At 35.6% G+C, this 24,784-nt stretch overlaps 1 protein-coding gene across 9 annotated transcripts in view; it reads right to left on the bottom strand.

Annotated features, from left to right (window-relative positions):
* MTHFD2L (methylenetetrahydrofolate dehydrogenase (NADP+ dependent) 2 like) overlaps positions 1-24,784 on the bottom strand; it is a 130,359-nt gene that overhangs the window by 74,932 nt on the left and 30,643 nt on the right. For 8 of the 9 annotated variants that reach the window (XM_059065904.2, XM_067035836.1, XM_067035830.1 and 5 more), the window contains 2 exons: positions 12,650-12,802; positions 11,137-11,244 (listed from right to left, as the gene is read on the bottom strand). In XM_059065904.2, the coding sequence (XP_058921887.1) occupies positions 11,137-11,244; positions 12,650-12,802 (261 nt within the window). The remainder of the gene's footprint in view (positions 1-11,136; positions 11,245-12,649; positions 12,803-24,784) is intronic. The other variant, XM_067035834.1, reaches the window with a different exon arrangement.

The following is a 24,784-nucleotide window of genomic DNA, read 5'->3' as shown; positions in this document are numbered from 1 at the left end:
ATTTTGAGATGCCTCCACCATCCAAGTGGAGTTGTCAAGTGGACAGTGGTTATATGGGTCCAGAGTAAGAGGAGACATAGGCGGTATTTAAAGCTATGAGGCCGGAAAAGATTGACTAGGGAATGACTCTGGAACAGGAAGTGAAGCACTGAGCTCATTCCCATGCTTTGAGTAGTCTTCCTCAGTTACCCTCACTGTATTACATTCTTCTATGGAGCTTCCTAAAAAATTCTGATACTCAGATCCAACTCATAAAGACTCTGATATGATTGTCCTGTGTTGGGCTGAGGTGGCTACATTTTTAAAAGCCCCCAGATGATTACAGTGGACAGCTAAGTTTGAGAAACACTGGTTTAGAATTTGGGAAGAAGAGAGTGACTCAAAAACTGAGAATGAGAAGAAACATCTAAGTGAGATCAGAGAAACTGCATACCAATGGTAGCTTTGATCTATGCTAAACAATAAGAGAAACAACCCTATAAAATATGGCCGTTTCATTAAATTAAAAAACATGTTATAAATATTACTCAGTCCATTACATAGTTCCCTGCTTATAAGTAATTTTAGGAGAAAATATTTTTTGGTCTTAATATCAGAAAATGTTTTATTTATCCTGAGTATGTGTTTCTTTTTAAAAAATCTTTATTGGAGTGTAGTTGATTTACAACGTTGTAGTTATAGTTTCAGGTGTACAGCAAAGTGAATCAATTATACATATACATATACCTACTCTTTTTTTTTTAGATTCTTTTCCCATATAGGCCATTACAGAGTACTGAGTAGAGTTCCCTGTGCTAGCAGGTTCTTACTAGTTATCTATTTTATATATAGTAGTGTATATATGTCAGTCCCAATCTCCCAATTTATCCCTCCCCAACTTATCCCCTGGTAACCATAAGTTTGTTTTCTACATGCATGACTCTATTTCTGTTTTGTAGCATGTATTTATTTTTAATCCTAAAGATACCTACTTGGGTAACTAGTCATCTTTTTCTCCTGCCTAAAAGCTCACAGGATGAAATTAGTAACCCTATCACAGAAAGTATAGTTTAGACTCAATTAAATAAATGCACCAAACACATATTCAGTGTGCCTGGCAGGGGAAAATATCCATGAAGATTTAATGATATGCCTATTTTAATAGTAGCTTTATTTTTGGCTCCATTTTAGTTCCAGGCCTTGCTTCCCCTTTTTCTTAACTATTTCTCATTTGCATTGTGCTTCATATATTGTTGTGGACCACCTTAAATACTTTTTAGAATAAATGCAGTATAACAGCTTATATGAACTGAACACTGAGTTCTAGGGAAATGCAGGAACACAGTGTGCCTCGGGCAATATGATAAAGAGCCTATTCTCATTAACACTAGGCTCTCCTGCTCCAGCAGTCAAACTTCACCCATCAAGACTGCAACTATGGTGTAAACAAGCTGCCAGTTATAAATGAAAACATTGGCTTTGGAGTCTTATATTTTTAGGATTATTCTCCTATTAATAGGGATAAAATGTGTTAAATCATCCACATGAATCAATTCCCAGGTGACCAAATTCCTCATGGTACCAAACTGCCAGGTCAGGGTTGATGGTAGTATTCCTGACTGTGAAACAGATTTTATGCTATATATATATATAACTAAATTTTAAAGCAATCAGACCCTCCCAAATCTTAGCCAAAATGAGGTAGTCTGTTCAGTCATGGGATAAGGGGCATGAGCCAAAGTATTGCCCTTTCCTTTCCAGTTGTTTTGGCTGGGAGATGTATGTATGAGGTCTATTTGTTAAAGCTTTAGATAATTTTTACATTTATTTTCTTCTTTCCAAGATTAACAGATGAAAAGAAACTCAGGAGTCTTATTACAAAGTCTTATTCTGCAAACTTGCTTAAAAGACGATAGATTAAGGCTAAATAAGTATTCTCAAGGTTCTGAATCCATTCTCTGTGTGGAAAAAGGCTAGACCTCTGGGGTATATTAGTACAAATTTAGCAAATATATAGATACAAATATGGCAACTATAAATACAAATATATATATATATATATATATATATATATATATATATATATATAAAATAGTTTTAGGGGGGATAAAAAAACCTTCCAGGGTCAAATACTAAAGACTTTTCCTCTCTCAGAGATTCACAGTACTTACTATATTAAAGGTTATATTATATTACTATATTCACAGTCAAGATATATGTTTGACTTTGTTTAACCCAGATATCCCAGACTTATTTGACTAATTTTTATCCCTTTAAAAGAAAAACTAAACCCATTTAGAGAAACACACTCCACAGGGTGTGGGCCATCTCAAGAGGTGAGAGGCCCCGAAATATGGGGTGGTTAGTTTTTATGGGCTGGGTAATTTCATAGGCTGATGACTGGGAGGATTATTCCAACTATTTAGGGGAAGGGGCGGAGATTTCCAGAAATTGGGCCACCTCCCACTTTTTGGCCTTTTTGGCTGGCCTCAGGACCATTTCAAATCTTGTGGTACATGCACAGAAATCTCTGGCATTCCTATACACTAATGATGAAAAATTTGAAAGTGAAATTAAGGAAACCTCCCATTTACCACTGCAACAAAAAGAATAAAATATCTAGGAATAAACCTACCTAGGAGACAAAAGACCTATATGCAGAAAATTATAAGACACTGATGAAAGAAATGAAAGACAATACATATAGATGGAGAGATATACCATGTTCTTGGATTGGAAGAATCAACATTGTGAAAAATGACTCTACTACCCAAAGCAATCTACAGATTCAATGCAATCCCTATTAAACTACCACTGGCATTCTTCACATAACTAGAACAAAAAATTTCACAATTTGTATGGAAACACAAAAGACCCCGAATAGCCAAAGCAGTCTTGAGAATGTAAAACAGAACTGGAGGAATCAGGCTCCCTCACTTCACACTATACTACAAAGCTACAATAATCAAGACAGTATGGTACTGGCACAAAAACAGAAATATAGATCAATGGAACAGGACAGAAAGCCCAGAGATAATCCCACACACATATGGTCACCTTATCTTTGATAAAGGAGGCAGGAATGTACAGTGGAGAAAGGACAGCCTCTTCAATAAGTGGTGCTGGGTAAACTGGACAGGTACATGTAAAAGTATGAGATTAGAACACTCCCTAACACCATACACAAAAATAAGCTCAAAATGGATTAAAGACCTAAATGTCAGGCCAGAAACTATCAAACTCTTAGAGGAAAAGATAGGCAGAACACTCTATGACATAAATCACAGCAAGATCCTTTATGATCCACCTCCTAGAGTAATGGAAATAAAAACAAAAATAAACAAATGGGACCTAATGAAATTTAAAAGCTTTTGCACAGCAAAGGAAACCATAAACAAGACCAAAAGACAACCCTCAGAATGGGAGAAAATATTTGCAAATGAAGCAACTGACAAAGGATTAATCTCCAAAATTTACAAGCAGCTCATGCAGCTCAATAACAAAAAAACAAACAACCCAATCCAAAAATGGGCAGAAGACCTAAACAGCTCAACATCATTAATCATTAGAGAAATGCAAAACAAAACTACAATGAGATATCATCTCACACCAGTCAGAATGACCATCATCAAAAAATCTAGAAACAATAAATGCTGGAGAGGGTGTGGAGAAAAGGGAACACTCTTGCACTGCTGGTGGGAATGCGAATTGGTACAGCCACTATGGAGAACAGTATGGAGGTTCATTAAAAAACTACAAATAGAATTACCATATGACCCAGCAATCCCACTACTGGGCATATACCCTAAGAAAACCATAATTCAAAAAGAGTCATGTACCAAAATGTTCATTGCAGCTCTATTTACAATAGCCAGGAGATGGAAGCAACTTAAGTGTCTTGGATGAATGGATAAAGAAGATGTGGCACATATATACAATGGAATATTACTCAGCCATAAAAAGAAACAAAACTGAGTTATTTGTAGTGAGGTGGATGGACTTAGAGTCTGTCATACAGAGTGAAGTAAGTCAGAAAGAGAAAGCCAAATACCATATGCTAACACATATATATGGAATCTTAGAAAAAAAAATGTCATGAAGAACCTAGGGGTAAGACGGGAATAAAGACACAGACCTACTAGAGAATGGGCTTGAGGATATGGGGAGGGGGAAGGGTAAGCTGTGACAAAGTGAGAGAGTGGCATGGACATATATACACTACCAAACGTAAAGCAGATAGCTAGTGGGAAGCAGCCACATAGCACAGGGAGATCAGCTCGGTTGTTTGTGACCACCTAGAGGAGTGGCATAGGGAGGGTGGGAGGGAGGGAGATGTAAGAGGGAAGAGATATGGGAACATATGTGTATGTATAGCTGATTCACTTTGTTATAAAGCAGAAACTAACACACCATTGTAAAGCAATTATACTCCAATAAAGATGTTAAAATAAATAAATAAATAAAAATGAAATCTTATGGTACATCCGTGCTCCTAAGAATACAGCTTATGAATAGCTGTATTAAAACTTTCATGATACTCTTGGTCTACAAATAAAGAGAATTTATTCATTCATTTATTGAACAAAGACTTTTTGGAGAGCTATTATGCTAGATGCTGGAAATAAAATGGGAAGATAAAGAGATATGGTTGGGCTTCCCTGGTGGCGCAGTGGTTGAGAGTCCGCCTGCCGAGTTAGGGGACACGGGTTCATGCCCCGGTCTGGGAAGATCCCACGTGCCGCGGAGCGGCTGGGCCCATGAGCCATGGCCGCTGAGCCTGCGCGTCCGGAGCCTGTGCTCCACAAGGGGAGAGGCCACAGTAGTGAGAGGCCCGCGTACCACCAAAAAAAAAAAAAAAAAAAAAAAAAAAAGAGATATGGTTTTTGCTCTTGTGGAGTTAATAGTCCAGTGAGTATGATGAAAATAATCAGATAATGACACAAATAAATGACAATCACAAACTGATAAATGTTGTGAAGGAAAAGTTCTTCAATGTGTCTGTGGTGGTGTGTGTGAGGGGGTGGGAGAGATTTTCAGAGAAGCCTACTTGAGGAAGTTCTATCTGATGTACTTACTATATATGTATAATAACACTGCTTGGCACTGACTTGAATTTTTTTAATCATCAAACCATCATTTACCATTATGGTATGAATTATTTATTTTGTACAGAGTGAACTTTTTTTCTTCTAGAGATTTTAGAAATTTTTAATAACTTCAAGTAGAATAAATTTTTAGTTTTGTCTGTGAGGTGGGATTTTTTAGTTTGAAGTGAAGAGTAGTGACAGAAGGTAGACAATAAAAACATTCCATTGCAACAGTACAAGATAGGCATAAAAAGGTATAACATTCATGTATAACTGTAGCTAGAAATCATCCATTCCTTCCTACAACCAAGCTTTTTATTATAGAAAGCTCTCCTTCTTTGCAGCATTTTGCACTATTATAATGATTAATCATTCATACCTAATTGTTTGATCACCGTCTTTCCTACTAAACTGTAAGCTCAAGAGGACAGGGCAATATCTGATTTATTCACTATCATATTTCCATGCTTAGTGACAAAGAAATCAGCTCCTCTGTAAGAAGGCAGCACTACATGTCAGCAGCTCAAGGGAGAAAAAAAAAAAGTCTAAACAAAATGATAGATTTTAAATGTTTTACTGGAAAAATGCTATGACCTTTTTCAATTAATGCTGTCAGCAATAACTTTCCTTCCCTTCCCAGTATCCTTAGGTCTCCTCTCCCCTTCCTGATGGTCACGAGGCATTCTCCTCTCCTGTGATCTGATTCTTGGGCGAAGGGGAGTCATAAGTTATACTTTTATATAAATGCCTATAATGTTAAAATATGAAGGAGTTAGTTTATAGTAAGTACCTAGCTACTTCTGTTCCCTTCTCCCCACTATGTAGGGATTTTTTTTTTCCCATAAATGGCAGTATTTTATTTTAAATCCCTAGCATGCAGTCTTATTTTCTACAATACAGGAAACACTAAATAAACTGTTATTGATTCACTGACTAGTTGCATTATTACATGCCAAGCCCTGTGCTAAATTTCACAGATACAAAAAGCCTAAGACAAAATATTTGTCATTGAGCAGTTCATATTTACTATGTGTGTGTAGAAAAGGGGACCAGGTAGACAATCGATATGCAACAGGATTAGTATTGTGATGGCAGCACATATAACATGTAAAAGTTAGATTTGGTGCACATCTTGAAAGATGGGCTGGAGGTGAGAGGAAAGCAGGCGAGTGATGGGAAACAGCATTCCCTGCAGAGGGAACAGGGTATGTAATGGAAAGGAGGCCTGGAAGAGATGGTGTGTTTGGGGAACAATGTGCAGTTCTATGAAGCTTCAGCATAAGGTACCAGGGGGAACTCGATGGGATGAATGGCTGAAAAGGCTGGTGGAGCAGAAATGAATATCCTTACAAGTGATGCTTTGAATAATCGGGCTTATAGACATCAGAAAAGGGATGTTTGTGCTGATAATTATGGAAAAAAATGCCTGGTACTTTGAGATCATGAGGAAAGAGGGAAAATGAAAGGGAAAAGAAAAGATTTGGACTTCACTTTATATTTTAAATAGAGTTTACTGTTATTTTCAACACGGCAACTAATAGTTCCAGCTGCCTGATGTGAGAATATGTGACATTTTTCCAAGTACAGTGCTTTCCAGATACTAGCTGGCTGAATTTCAGAGATGTACTATTCAACTTAGAAAATGAGACTACAACAAGCATTTGTTCTTTTCTATTGCTTTCCACTATGCAAACTCAAAGCTGTAATTCAGTAAAGTTTAGTCAAGACAGAGGCATCATAAAACATAATACCCCCAATATCTTACATGAGCACATCTAACTTAGGAATAGTGGAATGGGAGGAGCAAAGACTATAAATGCCTGCCCGTCCCCCTGCCCCCATTTGACAATGGTTCATTCCACAGCGGCAGCAAAAGTCCCACTCCATTCCACTGGCAACAAGACTAAGAATCTCCATCCAGGAGGCATGATTGCTTTGCATGACTCCTCTCTCCTAGGTGTTCCTTTTTGTCTCCTCTCTTTGAAACTTGAGAGCACCTGGTCCAACCTGGCACTGGGTTGGGCTTAATCACACATAACCACTCATATCACACTGCACTGCCTGGAACATCCATTCCTGCCTTTCCACAAAGGAAAGGCATCACATTGACAAAATATCTTGTGGTTTTCCATTTAGATAGGATGTCCCCTTGAATGAAAAATACCTGATATATAGAAGTTGCAGCAGGTGGGCAGCTTGACTGCAAAAGCTGAACACCAATGTGGAAGCTGTGCTCTGAGAAACACAGTGTCCTGAAGATGCAGTCTGTCATCTTCTGCAAACAGGGGGCCAAGTCTTTTTCACCCCTGTTCCACACCCCCACCCCAGTGTTTCACAGAGGATACGTACCGAATGCCTATTACCTAAATGAAGTCAAGAATATCCCAAAGGACTCTAAGCAAAATCAGCTAGTTGCTGACTCTTCCAAAATGCTCTTTTAAAGCCCCAGCAACTAATGCCACTGCAATAGTACCCCAACCTTTTAGTTAAAAGGAGGAGCATGTTGTGGCCATTTAGGGGGATCTATCGAGATGACATGCCCTATGTAAGAATATAAAATAGGCAGAAATGAATTTACTCTAAAAGAATTTGAAATAAAATTAGACTATGTATTCCTTTGGTTATAATTAATACACATAATGCCTGGTCATTATGACACTTTGTTATCTTAAAGGGAAAAAAAAAACTGTTTCAGAGAAATTGGAGAACTCTGTTTTATTCCATCAGGGTAAGCTAAACATAAAGAGATTTATTTTGCTAAAGCCAATAGTATTCAGTTTTCATTCTGAATACTGAAAGGTTAAGTTACCTGGGTAGGTTACTACATACAAAGACGTTAAAAGAATACCAGTGAATTATAGGTGTTCACAATGATATTAAAACATCCTAACAAGTAGTGGGGCTCATGAGAAGAGACTCCACTGTCAATCTCTTTACATTTCCTCAATTAACCAAGGGCTTCCCTTAGCAAATTGAATGCTTTCTTAGGGATGCTGAATTTTATTTTTTGCCACTAAATATTTATCATTTAAATCACCCATACTTGCATATCATGCCCCCTCTGTACCCTGTCCCCGCACCCTACCACCACCAAGACTATAAGCTCTTGGAAGACAGGAACTATCTCTCACTCTCTATAAAGTACACAGTGGCTTGAAAGTCATGTCATCTTTAAAGCCTCCTGTGATGACATGTCCTCAGCAGAAGGTTATCTCCCTGCAGCATCCTGCTGTGTTGAGTATCAGCACTAATTGTTTACCTCAAGATTTTAGCACATTCTCAGTCCTCTAAATATTTCAAGCCCTTGAAGAATTAAAAGAAGCTCTTTCTCACAAAACAGCCAGGATCCATGTCCTAAATAGTCAAGACTAAAAGCCAGCCCTGTGTAGACAGACATTAATCAAGCTAAATTACAGTATCGCCATTTTTCTTCTAGTGTAGTTATCTTTGGCTTTAAGACGCAAATGAATCATTAGGGCTCTGAATCTTTTCTGGCAAAGAAGTACAGTGAGAGCTGAATGCTCAACATTCTGAGTGTCATCAGAACAAGTTCTATAGATATGAATTTGCCCAGTTAATCCTCCTTCATTATCTCTATAAGCTAACAATGCACATGTAGTCACTGCACATCATTACTGCTCTAGCAGACATGGACATTTGAAATATGAACTTTCCCACAGACTGAAAATCTTCAGTAAGCAGCTCTCAACAATTCATTATATTAATCATATATGTCACCATACTCCTATTAAATATGCATGAGATTAATAAACACCACCCATGTTGCGAACCATCCAACATCATTTTTAATATAATTTATTACCTTTTAGATACTGTAATTATAACGGCACCTGTATGCCACTATAACTGTAAATTTAACCACCTGGCATTTAAGTAACCAGTACTATATCTAATTCCAATTTTATTCAATTTCTAACATGCATTCAAGTGAAAATACTTTGTAACACAAAGTATAAAATATTTATAAAGTAAATGTGTTTTATGACATAGGACTATCTAATTTAAAATTGCATAAATAAGAGGTAAATTAACTTTCTTAGACTTAGGTATTTTATAGACAAATAATTCAAAATTGAAATTTATCAAGAAATTAGCATACAATATATTAATATCCACAAGAAAAAGTGCAATGTAAAGTAAAATTTGGAATATTACGATGTCATATTTATAATCTAATATTTTATTAACTTTATAAATTCTATGTTTATGCAATTATTACAACAAAGACTAGATTTGATCCAAATAAAAGCAAATATAAAACCTACAGAAAAAGAAAATAAAATTTCAAATGAAGGTGAAAAATACATCATTGACCTTGGATTATGTTACTCTAAACTTTTTAGTTAGTATGGCCACAGATTATTCTTTAAGCATAATAATGGAAATAATAGTAATAGTCACAGTTCACATGTACCAAGGGCTTACTTAACTTACTGTGTCAGGCACTGTGAAGAGTGCTTTACATTCAAGTCTCATTCAATTTTCATAATAACCCAAAGAAGGAGATATTAATATTATCTGCACTTTACAAATGAGGGAAGTGGAGACTTACACAGATTAAATGACTTATCCAAGGATACAGGGCTTGGCAAGGGAGGGGTCTGACTTCAAGTCTATCCTCCTAACCAGACAGTCAGCACCCAGCTCCCAGCTTTGTACACCACTTCCTTGAATGGCCTTGGGTAAGTCACTGAAGTCTCTAAAGCTCATTTACTTTAGCTGCAAAATGTGAATATGAATATATTCCAGAATTATTGAGAATGAAATAAGATAGTTCATGAGAAAGTGCTGTGCAATTAATAGAGCTGCATAATGCTGCTTGTTATGTTATTGATAAGAAAATAATATGTTGAAAATGAAGAAAAAACTGCCTATTTTGGCTCTTGGTCAAAATCTTCCAACAAAAGTGGTATACCTAGGTAAACTTTCCTGGTTGTTTTACCTTGCTTAACAGAAACTATTAAATAAAGGTAAATATGAATCAATATCTTTATTATACCCTAAGAGATAGATGAGCATTAACAGATTAAGTTAGAAGTGAATAGTTAAGCTAGAGATGCAACTTTGTAGATGGCTACCATGAAAACTATGTTGATACTACCAGATTTGGCCTTTCAAAGAGCTCTTCAAAACTAAGGCTTTTAAAAGTTACTTTGAGTCACTATCAGGCCCTAGTTTACTATGATCCACATACACATTTTGATTTGTTGCAATATTTAAGTCCTTAAGTCCAGGCAGGCAAAAACAATTCAAACTCTAATAATTTATAATTTTAGATGAGTGATATGTTATCATTGGGCTTCTTTTTCCTTAGGGCTTCGTGGCTTAAAAAAATATTTCATATGCATTACATCAACCAAGATCATAAAATTAGTACAGTTGACCCTTGAACAACGCGGAGGTTTGGGACACCCACCCTCTGCACAGTCGAAAATCCACCTGTAACTTTACAGTCAGCCCCTGGATTTATGATTCCACATCCATTGATTCAACTAATCACAGATTATATAGTACTATAGTATGTATTTAGTGAAAAAAAAATCTAAGTATATGTGGACTTGCGCAGTTCAAACCCGTGTTGTTCAACAGTCAAGTGTATTTGAAAATTTGAGATCAGGAAACTGGAGTTCACCAAGGTTAATAATGGTAAAAAACACACACACCAAACTTATACCTATACATTGGTGGTGTGATTTAGGGGGGTAGTGTGTATGGGTATACAGATATCTATCAACATGTGATTTTTATGTATCTAGTATGTATCTAGCCTTTCTACCCTACTTAATGTCTTCTTAATGTCTATATCTTTAATAATATAAAGGAAGTATATATAGCCAAAGGAAAAAGTAGGGACAAAGGGGCCACATTTTTCCAGTAATTCTTTTATTCATTGTCAAGGTACTCATGTCATTAGATAGGGAAATAAAGGGAAACCTTTATTTGCAGAAGCCCATAAATATTCTATGTCACATTTTCAAACATATTTATTTGATGACTGTAAGAAGTGAGAAAATTGAAAGAGTACATAGAATCTCCAGGTTGCCCCTACCTCCTGGCCGTTCGTGCTCTCCATCAGTGTGTAAGAGCATGGCGATGGGCATCCCTGCATTCTTGGATCTTCCAGCCACAACCACATTTTTTCCGAATGTTTCAATTCCTTAAAACACAGAGTTTGGTTTAAATGAAGAATAAGCAACAAAAAGCAAAGTAAACATCTCAACAGCCAACTGCAATATTCTTTAAAAACTTCTAATTTAATTTGAATTATTTTGTGGCTTGTCTATAATGTTCCCACATTCACTGTTTATAAATATTTCTTTTTATAATTCTTGGATCCGTCATGTTCCCTCTCATTATGGCCTCATTAAAAAACCACAGACATTTTCAAGCTTCCATTAAATTAGTTTTAGACATTAAAATTCATATGAAGTGTTAGAAGTGTGGAAACAAAATTATTAACTACTAATCACAAAGCAAGCAAAGTGCAAGGTCAAGATTAATTGGCAATCAAACTTTGAGCAAATCTAGGACAAAATGAAGCGGGGGAAATAAAGTATTTTTCACAAAACTCATGCACTTTATTCTATAGGAGAGAAGCACTCACTTTATGGACTTAGAAAAGTCTCAAAGATAAAGCTTACAGATTTAACACACTTAACCTCTTTGGGGCATAGTATCTTCATAAGTAAAATGAAAAAATTAGAATTAAGGTTTTTCTAAGTACTAACCTTCTAAGATATGTATAATTCTAGGATCTGCTTTCCCTTGGAAGTTCTCTCCCTCAGTTAGAAAAGAGATTAGCAGGAGGAGATGCTGCCAAAAATGTAAGAGACAGGGATGAAGGCAGGAGAACTATCGAGGGTCTTTGAGAGCATTATTGTATTTAGAGCACAATTCAAGGGCAAGTGTTTATAATGAAAACCTAGCTCATTAGAGATGGTGCAAAATGTTCGGCACATTTTTTAAAACTAAATTTATTTTATTTATTTATTTTTGGTTGTGTTGGTTCTTCGTTGCGGTGCGCGGGCTTCTCATTGTGGTGGCTTCTCTTGTTGCGGAGCACAGGCTCTAAGAGCGCAGGCTTCAGTAGCTGTGGCTCATGGGCTCTAGAGCACAGGCTCAATAGTTGTGGCTCACGGGCTTAGTTGCTCCACGGCATGTGGGATCTTCCCGGACCAGGGCTCGAACCCAAGTCGCCTGCATTGGCAGGCGGATTCTTAACCATTGCACCACCAGGGAAGTCCAGCACATTTTGTTTTTAAAGGTAAGGAAAAACATAATACATTTTGAAAAATGTACATCAAAATACCTTCAGCTTATAGTTTTAGAGTAAGGGAGATAAACTTTCTATTTGGAAAATTCACTCCCTGAAAGGTGAAACAGCAGTTTCTTGTAACCTGGCATGTGTTCTTCATTTTATCTTATTTCAGATTATTCTTTGACTTCTGTAACTTTGTATATTCCTGCAGATTGAAGTTTAATGCTTATTTTCTTTCACTCTCTTTCAAGGCAATGTGCAAATGCTCATTTTGGCACTTAGCACCCATGTCCCATAGACCAACCTGTTCGTTTGATAATTTCCCAAACAGCACTAGCAGTGGCAGGTATGAGAGAATGCTGATCCAGGCATAGTCTTCCAATGTTAATAATATGAAATCCATCTACGTCTTTTTCCGGGGCAATTCCATTGCATACTGTCCGCTCATCCACATGGTCTGAAAAGTAAATAAAATTGATTTAATTTTACAATTGTTATCTGTTTGCAAGTCTGGAAAATTAAATCGGAGGGCCTACAGCCAGATCACTTATGGTTCAGCTTTAGTTAAGATACAAAATCATTACTCTATTCCTTTTATTGCCATGAAACTAGTAAGCCAAACTGCTCTTGATCAATGGCTGTAATTAACTGCTGTAAGAGTATATGCAAGTACAGGGCCAGAAGTGGCTGGCCTGGTAAAAGGGAAAAATCTGTGAAATCAAACAATACCAATGAGATCTGGGAACAGTCAGATGATAAGGCTTTGCCTCTATAAGTTTGCATATTTAAATGTATAATTTTCCTATACAAGATAGTTCCACAAATAGGCTTCTGTTGAATATTGTTAGCATTACAGATTAAAAGGGCTTTGTTAGTGTTAAAAATAGCCACGACATCATTAATGCCTAGCTTCCTCCCAAATGACATAATAGAAAAGCAAACATACACACACACACACACACACACACGCACACACACACACACACACACTCCACACACATCATTTCCCTGAAGCATTATTACATTGAAATCCAAAATATCATTATGGTTTCCTTTATGAAAGGAAAAGAACATAACTTGAGTAATTAACTAATCAAATGAGATATGAGATGCCAATCATCTCATTTTGAAAAGTAATAAGTATAGAAATATAAAATAGGCTCTTAATACTACTCTATGCAGAGTAGTTTAGGTTACCCTAAATTCAACAATTAACCCACACTCCTAAAATACTAAAATAAAGGTATATTTGCTACAGAAAAGTTTCCTCATGTATTACACAATGAATGCCATTTAGAAATAATTTTTCAAAACATTATCAATGCCCAAGTTCAGTTTTCAAAGAGACATGCCTTATGTCTCAGATCTTTTATATCCTAAAAGTGACACTACTGCCATCTTACTTTAAATAGATCCAATTTGCCATTACTAGGCTACCAAATCATTTACATATATAAAAGTCATAATATAAATCATATTCAATTAGAAATTGGGTCTTTGGAATATCTCTCCAATGACTAGTTTGTCACTTTCAATAATTGTATTCATTCTATAATGTCCTAGCTGAGTAAGCCTCCATCTGTTTTCTCTCAAGATAGAAGATGAATATACAAGTTCTAGCAAAATTTTTTTTTTTTAGAATTACATATTTAACTTACTATTTGAGGACAAAAATAGTGGTTCCTTTTAAAATCTGGTTGATTATGATGATGATGATGATGATGATGATGATGGTGATGATTCAGTTTTTAGACACCTACCACTCATGCAGAAGCTTCATGCCATGGATATTTCTTACAACAAAATCAAAAGCTTTGTAAATAAAAAAAAGAAATAACTGTAATTGAACCCTCCATTATTGAGTTATGGTTTAAATTAGTTCATTTCTAAACTCAAAATTGGCTACTGTATGTATGGGTCAATAATGTATTGAAAGAATTCAACAAAGGTTCTTTTGTAGATTTTGAGAGCCATCCTCTTACCAAATAAGTCTGAACTATACTGAAGTTTGCAGTCTAATGGTCTGTGTTTTACTCACTAAAAATAACATTAACTTGTAATGAACAATTCATCTCACACAATAGCTGAAATACTCAGGAAGAAATGTAAGCATCTGAATATTTGGGGGCAAGCACTAGAAACTGACAACTATAGACCTGTCCTCTAAAGTATTTCTTAAAACTTCAACTCAGATCTTCATTTCAGAACAATTTTATCTTAAGTTAATTAAGTAATTTTTGTTTAAAAGACAGATGTGCGGACATATAAAAGGTGTGATATAGTGAACACATGAAAACTGATTATTAATGTTCTTACTCTTTAATCTAAAAGGAAAAAACCTATGTGAGTAGATTAAAAATGTTAAGATCATAAAAATCAAGGACACCAATTCATACATCATTTTTATGTAACTCTATGTTATCTCAGGAGTGGATTAAATCTCACATACATCCTTTGCTAGGAAAGATGTACCTTTCATTATGTAATCTACAGTGTATGGAAATAATATGAGTTAGTATATCTTACATTCAAACAGTGCTTTATAATGTTCGTGTTACCATCACATAGGTTTCCCCTTTGGTCTTCATAGTTACTGAGGGCTAAGATAGAAAAGGTATTATCTTCATTTTAAAGATGAAACAAAGATTTTGAGACTCAGCCAATCTCAAACTACTACTAAGAAGAGGGGTCCAGAATTAAAATCCACATCTGTTTGTCCTAAAACCAGTTTTTCTTTCTGTGTTATACAGAAATCAGAAATATTAATCAATCTTAAATACCACTCAACAATTAATATCAGCAAGGGCCCCTGTCCCTTCTAATCAAGACATTTTCATAATCCTAAAATATCCCAAGGAATGCATTGCTTCTTCTAGACCTCCAAAAACAACAGTAGTTTTGGATTAACTAACATGTATCTAAATACATGCAAAAAAGCATCAAACATTTTATAGCACCTTTTGTTAAATGAGTAAGAGAAATAAATACATCTCATGCTTTTAACTGACTGCTACTGAAAGTCCCCTGACGTCTCATCCCCGAGGCCCATGACTTGAAAAGAAACAATCATGAGCCTCAATAGCATTAATTTTTTTACAATGGTTATAAAACATTTTTAATTCATAGAATACATTGGCAAACAACTAACCACTTAGTAATATCTTACCCAAATGAACGGGAAAACTGGCATTATTCACTTTGTGAGTGTGTGTTTTTCCCATCTATGTAATATTATGAGAAGTCATTAAATCATGCCAGGAAAAAAAAGTCATTAAATTGAATTCATAATACCACAATAGAACAGCTCAGGGAATGTCTTTAGGGGCCACACTTTAGAACTACGATATTGAATATATATTTCTGTGATTTATTTATATGTTTAATTGTCTTTGGAGAAGTAACAACAACAACAAAAAGAAAACAAACAAATTACTGGTTTATTTTCCATCCAAGGATTTTCACGTTACTGTTCAAAAGTACCTCTTTCCACTTCCCCAATGCCTGTTGGATAAGGGCAAGCTCATAAGCAGAGTCAATATGTTCTTTAGCTTGATTATATCTTTTGTCCTATACTCCCTCCCTCCAAGTGTCCTATCTCTTTTCGTACCATCATTATAACACATCCTTACCTCAAGTCACACCAATCTGTGTCCCATTCCCAAGCCCTTAACATTAATTTTTGCATTTCTACGTTCTTGCTCATGATTATTTTTCCATTACTAATTTTTCCATTACTAATTCCTTCCTCCCTGTTGTTTCCTATTTATTCTTCAATATATTGATCCCTTCTCAGCTGTTCCCTCATCACAAAGTGAAATGATACTTTTTATCTCTTCTGGTCCCCATAGAACTACTATAAAAAGCACTTACCACATTACTTCAGTTAGTTGATCACGTTGGTTGTTTAAGTATCTCTCTTACTTATGAGTGTGAGCCTTTTAGGGCACAGATTTTGTCTTATTAAACTGATTCACCCATAGCCTTCTGCAACTCAGCTGATGGCAATTCCATCCTTCTGTGTTATACAGAAACCGTCCTTACTTGCCAGAAAAACCTGCAGACATTCTGAACACCTCACTTTCACACACAACATCTAATCTATTGAAAAATCTGTTGGTTCTTCCTTCACTATCTAGCCCTTCACTAGCCTCACCATGTCCACTCTAGTTTGAGTGACCATTATCTCTCCTGTGAACTCCTGCAACAACTAATTCTCCTAGCTAATTATTTGCTTCTATATTTGCATCCATATAATCTATTCACAAAATAGCAGAGGTTATTTTTTTTCCACATCTTTACTGGAGTATAATTGCTTTACAATGTTGTGTTAATTTCAGCTGTACAACAAAGTGAATCAGCTATATGTATACACATATCCCCATATCTCCTCCCTCTTGAACCTCCCTCCCACTTTCCCTATTCCGTCCCTCTGGGTTGTCACAAAGCACTGAGCTGATCTCCCTGTGCTCTGCAGCAGCTTCCCACTAGCCATCCATTTTACAGCTGGTAGTGTATATATGTCCATGCCACCCTCTCACTTCATCCCAGCTTCCCCTTACCCCCCACCCGTGTATTCAAGTCTGTGTTCTCTACATCTGCATCTTTATTCCTGTCCTGCCACTAGGTTCATCAGTACCACTTTTTTAGATTCCATATATATGCATTAGCATACGGTATTTGTTTTTCTCTTTCTGACTTACTTCACTATGTATGACATAATCTAGGTCCATCCAACTCACTACAAATAACTCAATTTCGTTCCTTTTTATGGCTGAATAATATTCCATTGAATATGTGTACCACATCTTCTTTATCCATACATCTGTTGATGGACATTTAGGTTGATTCCATGTCCTGGCTATTGTAAATAGTGCTGCAATGAACATTGGGGTACATGTCTCTTTTTGAATTATGGTTTTCTCAGGGTATATGCCCAGTAGTGGGATTGCTGGGTCATATGGTAGTTCTATTTTTAGTTTTTTAAGGAACCTCCATACTGTTCTCAAATGCATGTCTGCTTACACCACTCTTTTCCTCAAAACCCTGCTCTTCTTGCTATTCCTCTAACATATCAGGTATTTCCCACCTTGGATATTGCTCTTGTGTCTGCCTGGAGGCTTTTCAAAAAAACCTGCTACTTTGGCTAAATCCCTCTCTTCTTTAAAATCTTTGCTTAATTTCCACATTCTCTGTAAGAACTATTTCAACCACATTATTTTAAAATGTAAGTTCCATGTCTGATAATGTTGAAGTTGTTTACATTGGACCAAACTTCTCACAGGAAACAACTGTAAACATTGGAAAAATTATATTAAAATAGAAGTATCAAGGATGTATCATACAATACAGAGAATATAGCCAATATTTTATAATAACTGGAAATGGAATGTAAAATGTAAAATTTTTAAATGAAAAAAACACTGCTATCTGACACTGGAGAGTTACTAGAAGCAGACAGATTTGGAAGAGAATGGACATCTAAAAGGAATATCAGTGAAAGTGTTTCCATTTTGGAGGTTTTTCTAGACAAAGGACAGTTAGAATTTGGATAGAAATCTGCAGTCTTACTTGCTTGAGGAATCAAAGGACAAAGTTTGGGCTACTACAGAAACTGGAAATTGAAGGGATATACCCAGGAAAAGAGAAAACCACAGAGGGGAGACTCAACTTGTGTCTATAAATTCTTCCCAAATCTCTGACTGACCCCTGAACAACACACACAAGAGGCAAACTCCAAGCAGCCCATCTAACACTAAGAGAACTAAACAGAATGCAGCTGTGGCTCACCAAGGGCAAAGCAAAGCTAGAAGTCCTCAATATGACAGGCATTCACAAAAAATAAAAATAAAAAATTTACAGTTAACATTATACTTCATAATGGAATACTGAACCTTTTTCCCAAGATCAGAAGGTGGAAAGGGTGTCCACCCCCACCATTTCTATGCAGCATTTTATTGGAGATCCTAGCTGGTGTAATAAGATAAGGAAAATAAAAAAGAGTTCTAAAGATCAGAAAGAAAGAAGTAAAACTCTCTAGCCACTCCAAAGGTTGTTTATGCAGAATATTCTAAAGAATATATAAAACAATGAAACAAAAAATAAAGTGAATTTAGCAAGATCATAGAATACCAAGTCAATATATAAAAAAAATCAATTGTATTTCTGTATAGAAAAAGCAAATACTAAAAAATGAAATTTAAATAATTCTATTTATAAAAACTCACAGATCAGAAAATTCTTAGGAATATATTTTAAAATTGGGGGCATGATTTTTAAAATGAAAACTACAAAATGTTGCTGACAGATGACCTAAATAAATGGAGGGTGTACCATATTCATGGATTGGAAGACTCAATAATATTAAGATGTCAATTCTTCCAATTTGATCTATAGATTCAATGTAATCTCAATCACAATCCTATGAAGATTTTTTGGTAGAAGTTGACAAACTGATTCTAAAATTTATATGGCTATGCAAAGGACTTAGAATATCCAAAAAAATCTTGAAAATGAGCAAAAAGGACTTACAATACCTGACTGCAAGATTTGCTACAAAGCTACAGTAATCAAGACAGTGTGGTGCTAGTGTAGGGATAGACAAATAGATCAATGAAACAGAATAGAAAGCCCAACTTTAGACTAACACTTATACAGTTATTTGACTTTTTACAAAGTTGCCAAAAGCAATTCAATGGGAAAAAGAAAGTCCTTTCAACAAATAATACTTGAACAATTTGACAGCCATATAGAAAAAAACCAAACTGAGCCACAATCCCTACTTCATACTGTGAAGGAGAAAATTTGCCACAACAAAATGTGTCTCTTTGGCATGAGGATTTCATTTTACCTCCCCCTTAGCTGCCTAAAGAATTTAAATAAAAGACCTGTTCCCAGAATAGAGGTATCACCAGGGATAATCTGCAAAGAATATGGGCTAGGTTGCTGGGGGAAACTAGGCACGACCCAGAAATCAGAATCCACTCTGTGCCCCACTATCTCTTCATGGCCCAGCAAATATTTGTCTACTAAACATTTGCTTTTCCATCTCCAGGTGAATTGCCTGCCTCCCCTTTGAAGTCTGAAGCCTAGTTGCTAAGAGAAGATGGGGAATGTAAGGAAAAATGTGCATGTTTGGAGTACTTTATTTGTCTGCCACAGAAAAAAGCATATCTAAAATAGGGATTAACAGAATTTTAAAAATTTCAGAAGGGCTGGGAAGGGCCCTCTGAGCCAGTGGCATTTCAGCTAAGACCTGAAAGTTGGGAAGAAGTCAGCCCCCGTATGTTTGAAAGATAACCAATGTAGTTAAGAGGTCAAAGGCTAAACCCTATTCAAGTAATAAAATGTGCATTATTCTAGCATGTCTTTTGTATAATAAATACTATAAAATAAAAATATAACATCCCTGAACATCTCCCGAACATCCCAATCCTCTTTACCATTCTCTACTTTTTCTTTTTTCCCATAGCATATCAACTTCTAATAGATATACAGTAATTACTTATTTATTGTGTTTATTTTTTGTTGTCTGTCTTTCCTACTACTCAGCAAGGACAGAACTTTCTGTCTTCTTATTTTTTTCATTGATGTATTCCTAGCACAAAGCACAGTGCTTGGAAATTTGTTGAATAAATGACTACAATTACCCTTGATTTATAAATGAAGAAGCTGAGACAAATAAGTGGAAACCTGCAGACAATTAGAATGACTAATAGAAGAAAAAGTTGTCTGATCCTTCTACAACCTCTGACATCCATCTTTTTCAAATACAATTAAAACCAAAATGGCTTTCATTAAAATTTTGATTTGTCAATAGCTGCATCTACATTATTAGATATTTGGCACTTTTATATCCTCAGATATAAATTTAATGTAAAAGATTCATGTCTGTTTGTTTTTCATTTTTTTTTCCTTTCAGGACTTGAAAAATAAGAAATCTCAGGCAAAGCTTTATGCTGATACATTAAAGTCCACACTCTGAACAAGTGTAGACAAGGCCTCTGAAAATTCACTCATTTATTCACTCAATAAATATTTATGTATTTATAATATTTAAATATGTATTGTCTACCATGTGCCTGGCACTGTTCTAAGGGTTTAGGATATATAAGCTAACCAAACAAACAAAACTCTTAATCTCTGGAGCTTATATTCTAAAGGAATAAAGATCTGCCTAATCAAATTATTTAGCTGCAGCCTCTTAATGAGTTAATTATTTTCTGGGAGTAAATGAGAGATATACTTTTGGAAGCTGTGTTCACTGTTCTCAACCCAATACATGTTACACCCTCTGGGTTCTACATCAATGTTTCAAGATAGAAAATACTTACCAGGTCTTACCACTTACCCAATATCATTTTAGAACTGTTTCATCATCAAGGGGTAAGAGGACAAAATGGGAATGCGAAGTGACTATTATCTCACTGTATTACTCTACCCCCAAATCTGAGAAAACAATAGAGCTTGGAGGTGGAGTGGGAGGTGTTCTCTAGGTCAGAAAGCGGTGGATCTTCCTTAGCCTCTTTCTCCTATAGCCACGAAACGAGGACATTCCTAGGCAGGCTTACTTCATAGGCTATTAAAAAAAGTTAATGAAGTGGGAACCTACACGTCACGCGAAGGTTGCTACCTTCGACCCTTAAGAGTTTCTTGAGTCATATGAAAAGTACATGGAGATCCAAAAATTGCCTTATTTTTCAGAAGCAGTGTTGAAGACACCCTGGTTTATTAAGCCCTTGGATTCCTAGACACTATACACGGTGACTTCTGTCAAATACATTGTAGTAAACTTGAAACAGTGTCTATTCCACAGAGGAAAAAGTTGGATAAGTGAGCATGTGTATTCTGATGAGCTTCTTTTACACAAAAGGGAAAAGAAGAGATGCTGTGTTTTAGGGACTTGCTTGCAAACTTCTCAAGGACAGTGAGTCTCAAACTGTTTTCTAACTACCCCTTTCCCCTAGTGACTATCACAGACACATACATATGAATAGGTTGGATTCTAGGTAAATATTTTTGGAACCAGTAAATGAACAAAGAGCGTCAGAGAACAATCATACAAATACTTCTCTTGAAAGACTTTCTACAAAGAAATACCCACATGTTTCAAAGGGCCTTTTGATTTTGGTAAATTCTTTATCAAAGCTGAATGCACTTAAAAATACATGAAGATATCATGATAAAGAAAAGAGAAAAATATGAAAAAGAAAAGAAGTAACTATTGTTGATCCAAGAAATTCCAGATTTTGAAGATACTTTGAAAAGTAAATAATCTCAAGTTACATGATATAGTATGTTTATGATAGCAACTGCTCAAAAAGATGTAATTATATAGATCTGAGTGACTAACTCTTGGGATGGCTTCCATCTGGAAATGAATAGGAAGAGACACATATGGCTACAGGGACCTACCAATCCCACTGATAGGTAAATCATATCAAAATGATTTACTCAGCTTTCAGTATAAACCATTAAACTTTTTTTTTTTAAGTCACTGCTTGCCTGATGCTGCCATCATGTGGTTTTCATAAACCACAGCAGGAGAATTTTCCATATTGTTCCCACACATCCCCACATAAATTCTCTGATAGAAATGTTACCTATGAGAAAATGTTTTTAAGTAGATAAATGGTATTGTGGGGATGCCTTTGTTTCTATGTTAACACTAAAATCATTTTAGAAAGGATTTGAATAAAATATTGTTTAAAATCTGGACCTTTTTCTCTGCATAAACCTTAAATGAATAAATTGGTTGAATGGATTGTGACACAATTTCAATATTGGTCCAAGCACAATCGAATTTTAAATTATTAATTAGTTATTTTTCATAATAAGTTAGATATATGCAAATCCACCACCCCAAACAAAAGTTATGGACTTGACAGTAGTCTATATTTAATCATATATTTCGCCCATGAACCCACCTCATTTCCTGCTCCAGCCTTAGGTAAACTTCATCCTGTATCCTGTGCTTATCATTCCCTTGACTTCCTTTCCATATAGTTTTATTGCATTTATTTGTATTCCTAATAGATTTTTAAAAACAGCTTTATTTAAGAATATTTGAATATAATGCACTGCATGTATTTAAAGTGTACAATTTGATAGGCTTTGACATATGTATATACTTGTGAAACCATCACCACAATCAAGATAATGAACATATACACCACCCTTAAAAGTTTCCACAGGCTCCTTTTCCTCATCCCTTCCTCCCTCCCTTTCCTGTCCCCTCACCTCCAACTACTTTTAACCACTTGCTATGGGCTGAATTGTGTCCCCCCAAAATTCATATGTTGAATTCCCCAACCCCTAATATAATGACATGTAATTAGGTTTACATGAAGTCATCAGGGTGGGGCCCTCATGATGGGATTACTGCCCTTATAAGAAGAGACACCAGAGAGCTTGCTCTCTTTGCCATGTGCAGACACAGAAAGAAGGGGTTGTCTGTCTGAAAGCCAGGAAGAGAGCTCTCACCAACCCGACCATGCTGGCACCCTGATCTCAGACAGGCTCCAGAACTGTGAGAAAATAAATTTTTGTTATTTAAGGCACCCAGTCTATGCTATTTTGGTATAGCAGCCCCAGCAGACTAATAACCACTGATCTGCTTTCTGTCACTATACATCAGTTTGTATTACATAAAGTTTTACATAAATAGAGCCACAGCGTATGTACTCTTATTTGTATGGATAATTTCACTCAGCATAATTATCTTGATATTCACCCAAGCTGGAGTGCGCATCAATATTTCATTCCTTTTTTTTACTGCTAGGTAATAGTCCATTGTATAGATAAACCACAGTTAATATCTATTCACCTGTTGATGCATATTTGAGTTGTTTATAGCTTTTGGCTATTGCAAATCATACTTATATGAACTTGCATATACAAGTCTTTATATTGACACATATCTTTTTCTTTAAGTAAATACATAGTTGTGGAATGGATGGACCGTATAATAAATATATACATGTAAATTTTTAGGACACTGACAAACTATTTTTCAAAGTGTACCATTTTGCATTCCCACTGGCAACACATCCTCACCAATATATGGTATTGTCAGTTGTAGTTCTAATATCAGCCATTCTAATAGGTGTGTAGTAGTATCTTATTATAGTTTCCATTCGAGTTTCTCTAACGACTACAGATGTTGAGTATCTACTTATGTCCTTATTTATCATTTGTATTTCTTCTTTGGTGAAGTATCTGTTCAAATATTTTGACGATTTTTGGTATTTATCCTGTTTGGTGTTCTTTATGGTTTGGTATCTGTTATTAATTTTGAAAAGTTTTAGCCATTATTACTTCAAATATCTCTTCTGCCCTGTTCTCTCTTCTCCTGGTATTCCAACTGTGTGTATGTTATACCTTTTGAAAATGTCCTATAGTTTTTGGATGTTCTCTTCTGTCTTTTTTGTTTTCCTCTCTGCATTTCAATTTGAGAAGTGTCTACTTATATATTCTCAAGCTTACTGCTTCTTTTCTTGGCCATGTCCAGTCTACAATTGAGACCATAATGCATTTTCCATTTTTGTTAAAGTGTTTTTTATTTCAGCATTCCTTTTTGAATCTTTCTTAGAGTTTCCACCTCTCTGCTTTCATTACCCATCTGTTCTTGTATATTGTCTACTTTTTCCACCAGAGCCCTTAATATATTAATCATAGTTATCTTAAATTTCCTAATTACTCCAAAATCTGTGTCAGATATGAATCTTGTTCTGATGCTTTTTGGTTTCTTCAGACTGTTTTTCTTTGCCTTTTGGCATGTCTTGTCATTTTTTTTTTGAAAGCTACATCCAAGACTAGGGCCCCCAGGAGTTTCTCATTCTTATGCTAGTACACACTTTACTTCCAGAAATTCATCAAAATTCCCAATTACATTGTTTCCATCAGTTTATGGCTCCAGTAGCTTCTGTACAGGTCAACAGATCTTGGTTGCAACTTTCTGGATTTTTTTAATCTCTCCAGATTTTGGGATGGTGGTTTGCCCTGAAACCTCAGTTATCTGATGGGTCAAGAAAAGTATTGATTTTCAGTTTGTTCAGTTTTTTCTCGTTTTAAGGACAAAAGGATTTATGTTATTCTGGCTAGAGGTGGGCTTGGTTTAACTGGGTTGTTTTCATTTTCTTGATATTGATGTTTGAGAGCACTTCATATAATCCACATATACATATGTTATCAAATATATGCTCTGCGAATATTTTCTTCTCATCTGCCTTATCTTCTCATTCTTTTAATAGTATCTTTTGAAGAGCATAAGTTTTATTTTATTTTATTTTTTAACATCTTTATTGGAGTATAATTGCTTTACAATGGTGTGTTAATTTCTGCTTTATAACAAAGTGAATCAGCTATATATATACATATATCCCCATATCCCCTCCCTCTTGCATCTCCCTCCCACCCTCCCTATCCCACCCCTCTAGGTGGT

The sequence above is a fragment of the Kogia breviceps genome, chromosome 6 (genome assembly GCF_026419965.1).
Source record: "Kogia breviceps isolate mKogBre1 chromosome 6, mKogBre1 haplotype 1, whole genome shotgun sequence".
Lineage (NCBI taxonomy): Eukaryota > Metazoa > Chordata > Mammalia > Artiodactyla > Physeteridae > Kogia > Kogia breviceps.
This window is presented reverse-complemented; position numbering and strand designations above follow the sequence as displayed.